The sequence below is a fragment of the Leptinotarsa decemlineata genome, unplaced genomic scaffold, assembly GCF_025532065.1.
Source record: "Leptinotarsa decemlineata unplaced genomic scaffold, Ldec_3_MD MMD2_tig00001973_RagTag_RagTag, whole genome shotgun sequence".
NCBI classification, from domain to species: Eukaryota; Metazoa; Arthropoda; class Insecta; order Coleoptera; family Chrysomelidae; genus Leptinotarsa; species Leptinotarsa decemlineata.
In genome coordinates, this window is record NW_027412572.1 from 844,946 (window position 1) to 862,367 (window position 17,422).

Genomic DNA, 17,422 nt, shown 5'->3' on the forward strand with positions numbered 1-17,422 from the left:
AATTATGACGATTACAACTTTTACAACTTTTTGAATCGTTATATCTCAAAAACGGTGATCTATAATTTTTGTCTGAAGTATGTTTATGATAAAACTTACCGTTTTGCTGAAAATCGCGAAAAACTAATTTTTTTCACTTTGATCTTGAATAGATTTTTTTCCATACAGGGGAAAGAGGGAAATCTTTCAAATTTCATTTCAAATCATATTCCTAACGATCTTACTAATTTTTAGGTTGGTGGGAATTTAGCTTGCTTTACTCTTATATTTTGGTCTTATTTGACCGGACTAATAATTGATGTTAATATTTCTTATCACAATGTGAATGGAATGGAAAAGAACAAAGAATTAATATTTTTATAAATGAATATGGATATTATTTGTTTTTCCCATTAAGATGACAGTAAGAGCATTACTTACATCAACATTGACGTGAGTCATGGTGAACGCTCTGGAGGGAGGGGATTCTTTGGGCACGAATCTATAAAACTCTTCATCGTTCCAATACCATTTGATGGAATAGAGAGCCACTTGTTCCAGGTCGTACTCACAGGATAAAGTTACTGTGTCTCCAGATCGAACAACTTCAGGAACATGAATCCTCATGCCTCTCAGTGTGGAACACTCTGAAAAAAAATCAATTTTCTATACCACTTTCATTGAATATATACTGTGCACCGAAAAAATCATTAAAAACATGTTTCTTCAAAAAACGAATTTCTCAATTTTCCATTTTTGAGTAGGCAAATATATTTTGAACATCATTTACAGTTTATTTGTAGTGTGAGGATGAATGTACTTGGGTTGTTATTTCCATCCACCACTAAGGTTTGAAATGATATCATGTTCTGATTGCTTTTTTGGATTAAAACTGTTTATGTTTTCACTAATTTAAGGGTCTTCATCCCTGAAAAATAGGAGTCAGAAACGATTTTTCTTATTCTGATTGAGGAAAGATTGTATGAGTGTATAAAGGAAAAATAATAAAAAAAATTTTTTTTGAATTATAGATGAATAAAAAGTATTCTCTCTCTCATTTTTGGGCATTTTTCTTCAATTCCACCATCAAAACTGATGAATATTTTGGTGTTTTTCCATTTTGGTATTGAAGCCTATCATTTTCTCAGTTAAACGACTTTCTCATTTTTCTTTTTAATGTTTCCTTTATTTTGTTATTGATTTATTAAGAATATGTTTTTTATACGAATATGATTTCCTTGCATTATGCATTTCTAAATGGGAAATATCAAATTTTATCAAAGTCAACTAATAAAGTTTTGCTTCAGCCGTCGACTAGTGAAAACTAATTATTACTTTTGAATCTGGAATCAGAATAGTAGATGAATTTCTTTTAAATGACACTGCCATCGCACTGCCATCTGGCGGTATACGTTTTCGTAACTAAAGGCTAAAGACACTTAACCTGTAACTAAATTTACTGTAGTTTCGTCCTTTTTGATTTCGTCCATTTTTGAACTTAACATTAAACTAAAAATGATTGAGTACATTAGCCTTTATATAACGCCACTGTAGGTACCTAGCTTAATTGAGTACCTAAATTTTGTTTGCTTGTCAATGTGGATACGCCAACCGAAAAACCGATGAGTAAACTAGATCGGTTTGATAATATAGCAGGTTACACCCGCAATGCTCTGTTGAATGATCAAATCGATCTAGTTTACTCATCGGTTTTTCAATTAGCGTATCCATATTGTCACAAGTAAACAAAATTCAGGTACTCAATTAAGCTTAGTACCTCTATTATTACCTACAGTGGTGTTATATAAGGCTAATGTAATCAGTCATATTGAGTCCAATGTATACTTATTGCAGGTAAAAACGGAATTGTCTTTAGGGGAAAATTTATCATCCGTCGGTTATCTCAACCTTTTAAATAATTAGGTTAGTGAAGTTTCAGATAATATGCCTCTAAATATTAAATACGACCTATGGTATCAGCTTGATGGCTCAACAATACATCACACGGTTGCTGTAAAACAGTCCCTCCAACAAATGTTCAGAGACAAAGTTATTGAACGTAACTGGAAACATTATTGGCCACCTAGATCACCTGACTTGACGCCTTCAGACTTTTTCTTGTGGGGTTACCTGAAACAAAAAGTGTACCGAAGTAGACCATTTACTGACATACAACATCTGGAAAATACCATTCGCGAGTGCTGTGCAAATATAAATCCCCAATTTATTAAAAATGCAGTTACATATGTCAGTAGAAGGACCATAATTTGTATTGAACGTGGAGGACGACATACTGAAATGTAGGCTATAAGTTTTTGACAACCTTATTTAGATCAATAAGTAATTTTTTGTACCCATTTATATTTTCTATATTATTGTTGTTTAATAGTTCTATCGAAATTATTTGCATTTTTTTTGTTGCCTCTGCTTTTTCGAAATCAAAGGTTTGTTTAAGAAAATAGCCAAGTGATTGAAACTTTGCACCAGTAATGTTAAAATTTTTATAGCAAATTTTTAATTTCTCTCTAAAAATGTCCGTATAGGTAAAAATGTATCAGAAAAGTTAAACTCCATGATGAGTTTGTTATGTATACATGAATTGATGACAATTAACCGAACTTGTTTTTTAAAATAAAGGGGATATCTGTCAAAAATAAGCAGAACCTTAACTTTATCCTAGTTGCATAAAATTTGGCATATTGATATAAAATTGCCGTAGACACAACTTTTTCAAGTAACTTTTTGTTAAATTCGATCTAAAAATGCACTTTTTCAATAAAAAAAAAAAGTTGAATTTGACAAACACTGAACGTCAGTGGGTCGCAGTTGGCTGCATGATTTTAAGTTAAACTTAAAGCACAAACAAGTGCCGAAGTTAAACTTCATTTGAAAGTTTCCCATATGGTGTGCACTTCAATAGTAACACTGTATTGTATTTGCTATAACCGGTGAAAGTGGCGATTGATCCCATTGGCATCTTGCTTAAAGAATTCGTCCTTCAGTTGGAAGTAGCAGTTTCGTACACAGCATCCTAATAATTCCATGATTACTTGTATCGGTAATTTTGTTTTATATTTCATATTTATATATCTTCGGATAGCTTCTTCTGTATGATTTGAAGTGCTCCTTCGACAGGAACGTTGGTGTGAAGGCATTCTACATCGAAACTGATCAGGTAATCCTGCTCTTTGACTTAGATTGCCGCTAGTAGTTCAACGGAATGCCTTGAATTTTTCACAAACGATAATGTTTTACCTTGCAATGGTTTAGTGTTAGGAATCACACGTTAAAAGGTAAGACCTCTTTAATCCTCAGCTCGCACAAGTTTCTACTTCTGAGGGTTGTCGTTCGTAGGGGTGCGACAGCTGGTTAACGGAAAAATAGATTTTTTTTTTTAAACAGTTATTGGTAGTAAAAATCGGGACAAGTTCTGAGTGGCAAAGTCTCTGGAGCTAATGATCGGTCTGAGCGGAACATCCTCTTTGTGGATTTTGGGTAGTCCATACAAGTGACGGAGCTCACTGTGGTGCGATGTTAGCGATGATCTCTCTTTTTCCTGAAAATAGACTTGGTGTTTTTTCAATGTCTGGTACAAATTTCTTTCAATTGATGCAATAGGGTCTCTTACGGTCTTCGTTTATTTTCCTTTCTGAAGCACCTCTTCGATCTTCTGTTCGTAGAGATCAGTATCCATCGCAACAATATCGTTTTCCTTATCTCCAGGTGAGATCTTGATGATGTTGCCTCTACGTAGCCCGTTCAGGGCTCTTCGTTCTTCATTGCTGACGTTAGAAGTTGGAACTGGTTCTCGATCTAGCTGTTCTCTGATTCTCCATCTGAATTCTTTTGCCTCTATCTGATCAATAAGGGAACTGGTGGATTCTACTGCAGTTATTATTTCTAAAGAGGGCACAGGTGTTGGTGCAATACCGAAGTTCAGACCATTCCTCAACAAAGATTCCTCTATGTCCGTGAGCGGGCGGGAACTCATGTTGATGACGTTGGTGGCTTCATAGTTGTCCTGTTCTTGTTCTGCATTTGGGAATTGTTTCCTCACCAACTTTCCCCACTTCCTGTTCTAGGTATTCCCATGTCTTATCGGATCTTCAAGCACGTGCTTCCAATCTTGGCAGAGATTGGTCCAATTTCAGTATTTTGTTTGATGAAATTGTTATTTTCGGTTAATCTTTTTAAATTTTTTCAGTGATTTCAAATAAATTCATATTATATTAAACAATGGAAGTCCGAACTGATGAAATACACCATGAGGCAGTGTCAACCACCTTCAAACAAACGTTGAGTAATATTTTTATCGTCAATGATGTGATTGTGTCCAGTCCAGGAGCGCAGTGATTTTTCAGCTTTGATACGAGGATTTTAATTTCGTTTCTTGTGACCGCGGTCAAAAATATAGGAAATATAGGAAGAGAAAACATTTGGCGTCTCATTTGAAAAATGTTCAGATATCTTTATTTCAGCTATCTCTTTTGCTATTTTCAGTTTTAGCTCAACAAAGAACTTGTTGAAAGTATCTGCCTTTCTTTATTGTTGCTTCCTCTTTTTCATTTTTTATTATCCAACTGGGAGTTTGACACTGAGAGTAATAATGAACGCTGGTTTGCAGAATTTCGTTTCGGAGATTTCAAAAAAAAACTAATCAATAGAGTTTATTCTATGATTTTCACTATAAGGGTTTTACAAAAACCGCGACACGTGTTTCGCTATACAATAGTTAAAAGCTGAAGCTAAAATATCCGAAAAACTCATTGCAATTATTCCCAACTACACCAATTTCAAATCAAAATTCAGTTTGAAGAATTCATACCATTTGATTAATGAAATTCAAGATATTACTCTTTCGGATAATGCCAAATTGATTTCTTTCGATGTAAAGAATCTGTTTCCCAGTATCCTTCCGAATAAAATGATTACTTTGGTGAAGAATCTATTGAAAAAAAACTCTATCAATCCAGTAGTGAAAAATGAAATATTAGACTTGCTTACGGTATGTTTGTCACAGAATTACTTCCAATTCAATGACAAGTTTTACTCATCTTACAAAGGTCTCATAATGGGAAACCTACTCAGTCCTATTCTGGCAGACATTTTCATGGACGATTTGGAGAGAAAAATACACAGTAACCCTCTGGTGATAAGTTTTCTGTATTGGTATAGATATGTGGATGATATTCTGGTATGTTTCACGGGAACGAACAGACAGTTGACAAACTTTTTGAAGTTCATAAATTCTCTTCACGCATCTATCACATTCACAGTGGAGATGGAACAGGACGAATCTATACATTTTCTGGATTTGACAATAGCAAAAGTTAACAACAAACATGATTTTTCAATTTATCGTAAACCGGCACATACAGATATTATCATTTATAATCATAATCATACATTATTTGCCCAAGTATGTATAAAGTATATTTAAGGTTGTCATAACAGAGGTATGAGTATATGTATAGAACGTAGATTCAGTGTAAAACATAGAAAAAGTAAACGACATATAGTTTAGTGACAAACAGTACATGACATTTACAGTATCTGAGCAACTTTCAACAAAGTTATTAACAATTTCAGTGGATTATGGTTGTATTTCATCAAAAAAGAAGTCAAAAAATTCGTCGAGATTGTAGAAAGCATTATACAGTAAAATTTCCATACCTGCAGCTTTAAATCTTTTTATCGGAGCATTTTTTAGTCCATTTGGTAATTTATTGAAAAGTTTCAGAGCAGTATGATTTGTTGGCTGCTGAGTTCTTTTCATTCTATGGTAGGGAATACTCAATAAATTTTTATTTCTGGTGTTGTATTGATATGAATTTAGACATAGTGAATTCTCATTTTCTTTAATGTACATCACGCAATGTAATATAAAAACTGATGGTAGAGTTAATATACTTAATTTTTCAAATAATGGTCTGCAGTGGTCCGTGAAACCAGCTTGAGCTATTATTCGTATGACTTTTTTCTGCAATTTGAATATTCTCTCACTATCTGAAAGAGTTACCCCAAATTAAAAGGCCGTAAGAAAAGAACGAATAGAAGTTACTGTAGTAGTATGTTAGTGTCGTGTCAAAAGTGGTGAATTCTGTAAGTTTTCTGATTTGATAAACTACTTTATTCAATTTTGCTGCTAATTGCTCAATATGTTTTTTCCAATTCAAGTTAGTGTCAATATGGATGCCTAATAATTTCACGCTATTTTGTTGATCAGATTTTCCGAATAGTAACTCGTTCAGTATTTAGTTTAAAATTGTTTGCTGTAAACCAATTGGTGGCTCTCGCTACTGTTTCAGATTTTTTTACAGTTAATTCTTCGACCTCTTGGGCTACATTCAGAATGGTCGTGTCATCCGCATATAAAATAGCTGCATCTGCGTTCAGGTATTTTGGTAGATCGTTTATAAAAACAATGAAAAATATTGGTCCTAGGACAGACCCTTGAGGAACTCCGATATCTAAAGGCAATAATTCTGATTTTTCGCCCGGGGGTAAAACAACTCTTTGCTGTCTCCGACTCAAATAAGAGGAGAAGAGCTCAAGAGCTTCACCTCTGATTCCATAAAAATCTAATTTATTCAGGAGATAATCATGTGTTACACAATCGAATGTTTTAGATAAGTCAAGCATGGTAGCAGAAAAAAGATTATTATCGTCTATTGACGTTGTGATTTTTTCAAGAATGGATATCAGTGCTTTCGTCGTTGATTTATTTGTACGGTAACCGTACTGCTCTTTAGCAAATAGTTGTTTGCCCTCGAAATAAGAAACGACTCTGTTTTTAAGCAGTTGTTCCAAAATTTTCGAAAAGACTGGTAGTACTGAAATTGGTCTGAACATATTCACATCTGTTTTATTATTGGTTTTGGGAATGGGAACCACTTTGGCAATCTTCAGTTCATCTGGGAATATTCTTTGTTCCAGACACTTATTGAAAATGTAGCATAATGAAGGTGCCAGTTCATCACCTATATTTTTAAGTACTGTAATATTTATATCATTAATATCCCCACTGTTGGAATTTTTCAAGTTCCTCACAATGCTCTTAATTTCATCCTCAGTGATGGGTGTAATGAAAAAAGATTCGCAAGGGGAACTATGGGTATTTTTCAGGGATTGTATAGAATCCATATCACCTTTGGACAGTAAGTTTAGAATATTCTTTTCGACATTAACAAAAAATTTATTGAAATTGTCAGCTGAAATGCTGTAATCATTCCTTTCAGATTTGCCTACTTGAGACTTTATCAGTGTCCAGATTGCTTTGGATTTACTTGTCGAGTTTTTAATAAATTCTTTATTTGCATTGCGTTTTGCTTTATCCATTTCTTTGTTATAGTTTGATTTCATTCTCTTGTAAATACCAGATATTTCTTGTGATGGATGGCATTTATTTACAATATTTATAGCAACTAGTAAGTTTCTCATTTCTTTCAGATTTTCGTTGAACCAATTTAGGTGCTTTTTTTTGGTTACACTTGATCGTTTTTTCTGGAAAATAATTGTAATATTCCCTCAGGAAAACCTGAAAGAAATCAGAGAATAAAACATTTGCTTCTTCAATTGTATATAAATACGTCCAATCGTAATTTGATAGCATTTTTTTGAAATTCACTAATTGGAGTTTGGAAATATATCTTGTTGTTTCCATGTTTGGGTTCATTTTATTATGCTTACAGTAGTTTACAGTAGCTAGGATGCCTGAGTGGTCTGATAAACAAAAGTCGCGGATTTCAACTACAACATTATCGTTTATGTTAGTTATCAAATTATCAATGCATGTTCCTTTCTATTTTGATAAACGCGTGGGTTCGGTAACAGAAAATTCAAGACCAAAACTATTCAATATATCTGTGAAATCTCTCGTTGAGGACAATTTGGTATTGATAACATCAATATTGAAATCCCCTACTATAATGAATTTTTCTTCAGAACTGGAAGTTAATCGTTGAAGCATTATTGAGATCTTTTCAAAAAATTGTTCAATAGATTCAGGAATAGGAGATCTGTAAATCGTAATGATCAAAATATCCAGATCTGATAGTTTTACCGCAGCAATTTCAAAAAATTTTTCTTGGTATAAGTCGTCGAATTTTTTGACTATACGTGTTTTAAAACAATTTTTGATATACATGATCACACCACCATGTTCGAATGAGGATCGGCAATGAAAACTGCCTATTTCAAAGTTTGTTAAAAGAGAAAGAGAAATTTCTTGATCACGTAACCAAGTTTCTGTGAAGAACAGTACGTCGAAGTTCATGTCCTCTGCAATTGTTTCAATTTCACCAAGTTTGTTCCTAATACACTGGATGTTATTATAGAAAAGGTTTAGTTTGGAAGATTAATAATAATAATACTAATAATGTCTTTATTTCCAATGAAAAATAAAATGCATGATATTCATCTTGTTACACAAAAATCCCAAGGGGGAGTTAACCCGAGGGTGCTCTACCACTCAACCCTTGCTATTTCAAATAAGCATATTATAACTTGAAAACTAACCTAACTAATCCTAAAACCTAAATTTTTATTTCACAATTTTTTGGCATTTGACATTTGTTATTTGTTGGGTCACCTGAATATTCACCACCAATAACCAAGTGGAAAAAAAGAAAGTTGTATGAGAGATAACGAAAAATGACTACTTGTGAAACACAGATTATAGAAAAAAAGGGGGTATACGAAACGGAACTGCATCAGAATGTGTTGACTTGCAGGAAACTTTTAAGCTCTTTTTTGAATTTATATAAATTACTATGGTGTTTTAGCGAATCGGGAATAGAATTATAAAGACGAAAAATCGAATACGAAAAACTTCTCTGGAAAATTTCGGTCTTGTGTTGTGGACATGTGATTACATTTTTGTTTCTCAAATTTATGTTGTGTACGTCTGTCCTGAATGTTATTTTACGATATAAATAAGGCGGATTTCTGTATGATATAATTTTATGAAATAAACATAATGAATGAAATTTGAACCTATCTTTCATGTTAAACCAGTTCAGTTCCGCAAGCTTGTGGGACACATGTTCATACTTCCTAATTCCATATATATAACGAATACAAGAGTTTTGAACACGTTTTACTCTGGACCAGGTATCGTAGTCAAGACAAGGTCCATAGACCGGAAAACAATAATTGAATTGTGCTAAAACTAGAGACTCGCATAACATTTTCTTTATAGGTACATTGAGGTACATTTTGTGAGGATATAGTAATCGTAGTGCACCATAGGCTTTCTGAATATTTCGATTGATATGTTCTCTAAATCTTAAAGACTCGTCTAAAATTAAACCAAGATTTTTTGCATCACTTTCAAATCTAATTACTTCATTATTCAGATACAGTTTCAAGTTATTTTTAATTGATGCTACATGAGCATTGCTTCCAAATACTAGTGCTACTGATTTTTTTGGATTGAGCACAAGGGAATGCAGTTCGGCAACATTTGATATGGTTTCTAAGTCATTGTTCAACTTTCTAGCAGCGTTGTTCAAGTCATCAACTTCAAGAGGGAGGTATAGTTGTATGTCATCAGCATACATGTGTATTTTACAATGTTCAACATGTTTATGAAATTGGCTAGTATAAAGTGTGAAAAAAAGTGGTCCCAGAACTGAGCCCTGAGGTACTCCCAGGATGACATTTCTAGCTGCAGATAATTGATTTCCCAATTTGACGCTTTGTCTACGATTGTTGAGATATGATTGACAAACCTGCAGTGATTCCGTACAGACTCCACTTGTTTTCAAGATTTTTAGTAAGGTATCATGCCTAACCGTATCTAACGCTTTACTAAAGTCAAGCATTACCAATACCGTACAATTATTTTTATCAAGTGATCCAATAATATCATCAGTTACTTGTAGAAGAGCCGTCGTGCAACTATGTCCCTTTCGGAACCCCGACTGAATAGAGGGTAAGATTTTATTTTCATTGAGATGTTCAGATAGTTGACTGGCTAAAATTTTCTCAAACAATTTAGATAAGCCCGTCAAGATGTTTATAGGCCTAAGGTCAGTTCTATCCCTGGAAAGATCTGATTCAGTTGCATCAGAAATTATGTTTTTTTGGTCATCTGCTGGCGCTTGTGTAAAAAACGTGACACAGCGGCACCACATGGCCATATATTTGGATTCATTGCTTGTTTGTAATGGTTACTACTGATTGATACTTTGAAGGATGAATAGAGATCTGGTCTTTTTGACTTCCAAACTTCACATCTCACTTCCCAGGCGTTTTTGTAATGTTTCTGTCGTGGTTTCAGGACTGACCCTGCACACATGTAAGTCAATGAATCTAGGTACCCCGAGGATATCTTCGGAGTTGTCTTTACCAATAATAACGTTTCTTTTGCGAGTTCTTCCGGGTTCTACTCTCTTCCATTTTCCTTCAGCTTCATGGTCACCTTGTCTGTCTAAATTGATAATTTCATTCATTTTCATTGCCGTTTCTTCTTTTAACATCGCTAATGATACATCTGTTTTCTTGAATGTATGGGAGTTCCCTGGTCTATCAGATGACGGTATTGTCTTGGCCTCAGTTTTTTCGAATGTTTGGGAATTCCCTGGTCTATCAGCTGACGATATTGTTTTGGTCTCAGTATTTTGTCCATTTCTCTCGGAATATTTTCCATATTTAGCGAGCGAGGTTTTTCTTGATAAGTCTTTTTTTTGCTGGTGGCGATAAAACAGACTTCTTCAACAGGTTGTTTTCGGATATCAATTCGATTTGTTTATAAAGCAAGTCAATTTTTTCCCTTTGTTTGTTAATTATCACGTCTTTTTGCTGGTGTGCTTTGGATGGTTTGAAACGTAATGGAAAGATCAAAAGCTTGAAGTGGGGGTGCCACACAACTTGAACAATTGACAGAAATTGCTTTTGCTTGTTTTGTATTTATCCCTATTAAATAAGTATTTTACGGTCCTTATCGTTTTGTTTGTGAGTTGGAAATTAAAAATATCAGACATACTTTCGTCATCAATAATTCATTTTTGTATCGATTAAAAATGACCGATTCATTTTCTTTCACTAATAAATTCACTGCTAGTATTAAAACGTATTTCAGCGGATTTTTCAGAGAAAAGAATGATTAGGTAACTCATTTCTTTTACTTAGTCAGGAGATTTCCAGAATTTCATTGCCGTTATTGGAAAATTCCACTGGCAGTTTACGAGTTTTCGACAATCGCCCAACAAACCGTAATTCAGGGATTTCTTCCGAGCAGCGCGGCAAACAGCAGTATTTTTTGGGATTTTTTACGACCATTTAGCTAACACACAATCGAACGATTCCTTCTGTGGAAGGAAATAATATTGTAAAGTTATTTATGGGTAGAATTTTTATGTTCGTCAATTATCCTCAATGAGATTTTGTGTGTAAGATATTTGAGCGAGAGGACTTCCATTAAAGACCGCAATATTTTTATTAGTCTTTCACAAAAGGATTCAAACAACCTACTGTGTTTTTGTGCATATGAACTTCCACAATTTGAAAAAATATACATAGGAATCTGCTAAAGTGTAATAAAGAGCAAACTGAAAAGTTAACCCTGAAGTAACTTCGTAATATAATCCACTGAAGAGTCCAATAAGTCAGTAACTTGTCGCATTCATGAATTTTGCCTATAAATTGAAAAAAAATCAATAATAATACTTAGTTTTCTTTAGTGGTCGATGCGAAGTTTCAGAAAACAATTTTTTTTCGTTTTCAAAGCCTGAAATTCACTTCAAAGCTTTCGCCCCGAATTGTTATTAACTCGAAATCTTTCTTTCTACATATGTCTTTTAATACATTGTGTTTGCAAATTCTGTGCATCATTCAGGTTTTCCTTAGGAAAACTAATTAATAATTGCGTATCATCGGCATATGCCTGAACATTGCAAGCGGTTATGGATTTTAGAATATCAGCGGTTTAGACAATGAAAAATAGTGGACCGAGAATACTTCCTTGTGGTACTACCGCTTTAATTTCAACATAGTCAGAGTTTCTTTCATTTGATAATATCTTCTGTTTTCGATTCGTTAGATATTATTTATTCATTGCAAGTGAACTATCAGAAAAACCGTAATATTTGAATTTAGCATATAAGAGACTATGATTGATAATATCAAAAGCTTTTGAAAAATCTAGAAGTGTTACCACACTGATGTTTCTTTTATTCAAATTAGCAATCACTGTATCTAGAACCCGAATAAGAGAATTAGATGTACTCATTTTTTTCTGGAATCCAGTTTGACATGAGGGAATTAGTGAATTGATTCGAGCATATTCTGAAATTTGGAAAGACATAACTTTCTCTATCACTTTTGATAGGCAAGGTAGAATACTTATTACACGAAGGTCTGCTAGATTTGTTGGATTCGCCACTTCAGGCAGGGGGCGTCCTATCGCTATTTTCCATAAATAAGGAAACTGATTTGTTTTCATGCTGTAATTAATGAAATGAACTATAGATGAATCAATGAAAGGGCTGCAGTACCTCAACATGATCATAGATATATCATCTATACCGTATGCTGTACTTTTTATTTCAAATGAAATGTTATGAATCTGTTCGACGGTAGCCATTTTGAATTCAAATTTAGGTTTATTCTCCTGACAAGAATGACTATCATAGAATTGAATTGCTTCATTACAAGTTGAATCGTTAGTTTCCCCCCAACTTTGAGAAAAATAATCATTTATTACTTCAGGATCAGATAATTCTTCAGGAATTGTACTATTCTTACCTCTCACAACTTTGAAAGACCTCAAAGTATTCCAAACTCTCCTACTATCGTTGACTCTACTAACACTATTCAAATATGCTCTTTTTTCGTTTCTTATCGAGGAGAAGGTGAAGTTTCGCAATAGTTTATATCTTTCCCAGTCTTGATGGGTTCTTGTTCTTTTATACTTACTTAAAGAATTATTTCTTTGTGACATTAAAATTTGAATATTTTGAGAGTCATCCACGGAGCTTTTGCATAATCCCTAAATGTAACAAATTGGACATTAGTTTGTTGTATTCCAAAAGCAAGTTCACAAAATACTAATTTGTGATCTGATATTGAATGAGCATCAACTGTTCCTGCCTCCGATACTATATTTTCATCAGAAATAAAGATGTTATCAAGAGTTGTGCATGACCTACCGTCAATTCTCGTTGGTTCGTTTATCAAATGGGTAAAGTTCATAATTATTATTTTATTATTATTAGGTGGTCTATATATAATGCTCAAAATGAAATTGGTTTTGTCAATCTTAAATTTAACCCATAAATGTTCACAGCGTTTATTGGATAATTCAACAACTATATTCATTAGCTGACACTTAATGTGGCTTTTAAAATAAAGAGCAACCCCTCTTCCAGAACGCTTTCTATCCTTTCTCAATGAATTATATCCAGGTAGCATATTTGCTATACCACCAATATACGAGGAACTTTGGAAAGATTTTCAAATAACTAAGTATGAATGTGGTTTTTGAAACAAGTTATACACTACAGAGCCTTTTAGAAAATCCAAAAGACAAAGTCGAGTATTCGGAAAAGCTGCCCGAGCTTTCGCTAATGTTTTTTAGCTTCATCGAGGGCTGTAATATATAAAGGGCATAATGAATATATATATATATATATATATATATATATATATATATATATATATATATATTTTTATCAAGTACTTTCTTGGTTTTTTCTCATTTTGTCTTCAATCGAGGACCGCCTGCCCGGTACTGACGATGCCCAATAGGCTGAAACAGCTGTATACCGGTGGCTCTTAAATTGAAATCAATATGGGAATGATCAAAGAGTACTTATCTATTTATTTTTTGATTTTCATGGAATTATTTTCCAGCAGCTTGACTGCATTAACCTTTCTAGATTTCATATATATATATATATATATATATATATATATATATATATATATATATATATATATATATATATACGGATCACTTTGAAAATTTAATGGAGGGCATATTCGGACATTCTCTAGCCAACTAAAATATTTTCGACAATGCGGTGTTGCCGCTTCTATTAGAAAGCAGTAGCAACTTTGATTTTTCAAATGGAACACTCTGTACATAATATTATTTTTGGAATCTCCAACAATTGCCCGACAACTTTTCTTGATATTTCTCTATACCTATCTGTTACCGTTTTCGAAATGAAAATTAATTTCAATTTTTTTCTTCGAAAATCATGACTTCTAAAAATGCCGATATCTTTTAGTTAAGAAGTACTATGATATCGAAATTTGGTTTGGAGTTAGGTGATACTTGGACACTTCCCACACATCAGCCTAATCTCCGTTACTTCAATACAGAGTGGTAAAAAAATACAGTTTTTTCGTTTGCTTGAAAAAGTTGCTGAAATTTGATTATTTTAAATGGAACACCCTGTATATTATTGAAAATTCGGAAAGCTGCTGAAATTTTTTTTTCTATGTATATCATACCTATACCTAACTAGTCAAGTTTCGGACTTATGAACATTTATTTGTGAAAATGTCCCTTCAGAATGGTATTTCCATTCGGTATTTGGTAAGCAGGCCATGATTACTATTTGACAGTAGCGTTGTGACATTCTCCTAATAATATCGACATTTTCGTCACTTCAGAAGTTGCAAATACCTTCAAAACGATGGAACAAAACTATTCAAATGAAGTTCTTATGAATTTGTTTATTATTTTTGGACAGTGTGACAAAATTATCAGCAGAACATGTAGAAAGTTCAATGAAATGTATCCGAATCTACCGCCAATGAACCTCAAGAAATTTATACGAATTCAGAACAATTTCAATATGTTTGGATAAACTTTAAAAAAGCACCAAAAAAACTTGAAATTGGAAATATTGATATGAATAATTATAAAAAAGTAAAACAATCATGTGGAATATTTCAAAATATGTTCGAATCGCTGGCCGTTCACTTCCAAGCACTTTAAAATGCGGGTGTTGACTGCTTTCGTGGTGGCAGATCTGATTTCATTGGGATCCACATCTTCAAATGTTTGGGCAATCCTTTCTAACAATTCATGTCTCCACGCTGGTTTATTACGGCCCTACATCTATCGTGCATCGACAAAATGGGATTGTCAATGTCTTGTTGAGGTACTTTTGTCCATTCAGCGATTAAAAGCTCTCTCAATTGAAACTTTGTGTGAATGTTCCCCATATGCGGAGTAATTCTTCGTTGAAGCATATCCTACACATGCTCGATGGGATTCAGGTCCGGTGATTGTGCTGGCCATGGCAATACATCAACTCCTTCGTTGGTGAGCCAGTCAGTCACTAGACGCGCGACATGTGGACGAGCATTATCGTGCATTAGGTGGAAGTTTTCACCAACAGCACCAGCAAACGGACGGACGATAGGTAGAAGAATGGTGTCGAGGTACTGTCGAGCTGTGAGGGAGCGATTTGGAAAAACGAGATCGGTTCTGCCGCCTATCATGATTCCGTTCCATAGCATTACTGTTCCACATCTGTATGTGTGGACTTCCTGGACGTGTCTCAAACGTTCATTATTTCCAGGTCGTCTCCACAGTCTTACTCGACGAGAATCTGGATGAAATCCAAATCCGGATTCGTATGTAAACAAAACTGTGGCCCAATCATTTGCATCCCAGTTTTGATGTTCTTGACACCACTCTAATCTTCTACCGCGATTGCCTCTCGACAAAGGTGGACATCTAAGTGGCCTTCTGTTGTGGAGATCTGCTTCATGCAGTCGATTTCTGACAGTATCACGACCAATTGTTAGCTGGTGCGTCTGCTGCAACACGTTAACCAACTCAGGTGCTGTGATTGTCGGTTGTCTTCTTGCGGTTAAGACCAAAAATCGGTCTCGAACTGCAGTTGTAGCGCGTTCTCGCCCTGGATGTTGTTCGGCTGGACTGCCAGTTTCACGGAAACGCCGCCACAATCGACTGATAACACTTTGGGAGACCCCTAAACGAAGATCTACATCATTTTGTCGCATGCCAACTTGAAGAAGCCCTACGGCTCTATTCATCCCAGCCAATGGTAAGTGATGACGTTCCATGTTAAAGCACAATATTTCCAGTTTAATTGCTGAGCAAGAACTGCATAGAATGTACAAACTCGACACTTTCAGATTATTCATTTTAGCCGAAAACATACAGTTTGTAAAAAAGTTGATAAAATATTAGTTACCGTTTTTGCAGGTTTTGTTCAACCCATAGAAATCTGCAGGGTGGTCGAGTGTACCAATTTAATCGAAATTAAACGACCTCATGCATTTATTTTTATGATATTAAGTATGTTATAAAAATGTCCCTAGACTTTTCCGAAGTGATATATATATATATATATATATATATATATATATATATATATATATATATATATATACAGAGATATATATATATTATTGAGTGTGTATGATATAAATCAAAAGGAGGAAATCGTGGACATGACACTCAAGAAATATGGAGGCAAACCGCGGACACGTGTTTCTGGCTATCGGCCTCATCAGCGCGGTGCAGCCAATTGCAAAGGTGGACAACAACTGGTTACCAAAAATGGAAAAAAAAAAAAAAATTCACATATACACGGTGTCACCAACAGGAGCCAACCGCTCATTTGTGGTTTCAATTAGAAGACCCAGCATTCCCAGGCATCATCTAACATCACCACGTAGGCAGCTATAGCTACCTGCGTGACTTCCGGGTCCAGGATATAGATACAGAGATATATATATATATATATATATATATATATATATATATATATATATATATATATATATATATATATATATATATATATATATTATTGAGTGTGTATGATATGAATCAAAAGGAGGAAATCGTGGACAAGACACTCAAGAAATATGGAGGCAAACCGCGGACACGTGTTTCTGGCTATTGGCCTCATCAGCGCGGTGCAGCCAATTGCAAAGGTGGACAACAACTGGTTACCAAAAATGGAAAAAAAAAATCACATATACACGGTGTCACCAACAGGAGCCAACCGCACATTTGTGGTTTCAATTAGAAGACCCAGCATTCCCAGGCATCATCTAACATCACCACGTAGGCAGCTATAGCTACCTGCGTGACTTCCGGGTCCAGGATATAGATACAGAGATATATATATATTATTGAGTGTGTATGATATGAATCAAAAGGAGGAAATCGTGGACATGACACTCAAGAAATATGGAGGCAAACCGCGGACACGTGTTTCTGGCTATTGGCCTCATCAGCGCGGTGCAGCCAATTGCAAAGGTGGACAACAACTGGTTACCAAAAATGGAAAAAAAAAAAATCACATATACACGGTGTCACCAACAGGAGCCAACCGCACATTTGTGGTTTCAATTAGAAGACCCAGCATTCCCATGACACCGTGTATATGTGTTTTTTTTTCCATTTTTGGTAACCAGTTGTTGTTCACCTTTGCAATTGGCTGCA

At 34.5% G+C, this 17,422-nt stretch overlaps 1 protein-coding gene across 1 annotated transcript in view; it reads right to left on the reverse strand.

Moving 5' to 3' along the window:
- LOC111507366 (uncharacterized) overlaps positions 1 to 17,422 on the reverse strand; it is a 139,455-nt gene that overhangs the window by 46,223 nt on the left and 75,810 nt on the right. The window contains exon 2 of the mRNA XM_074176618.1: positions 421 to 626. Coding sequence (XP_074032719.1) covers positions 421 to 626 — 206 coding nt within the window. The remainder of the gene's footprint in view (positions 1 to 420; positions 627 to 17,422) is intronic.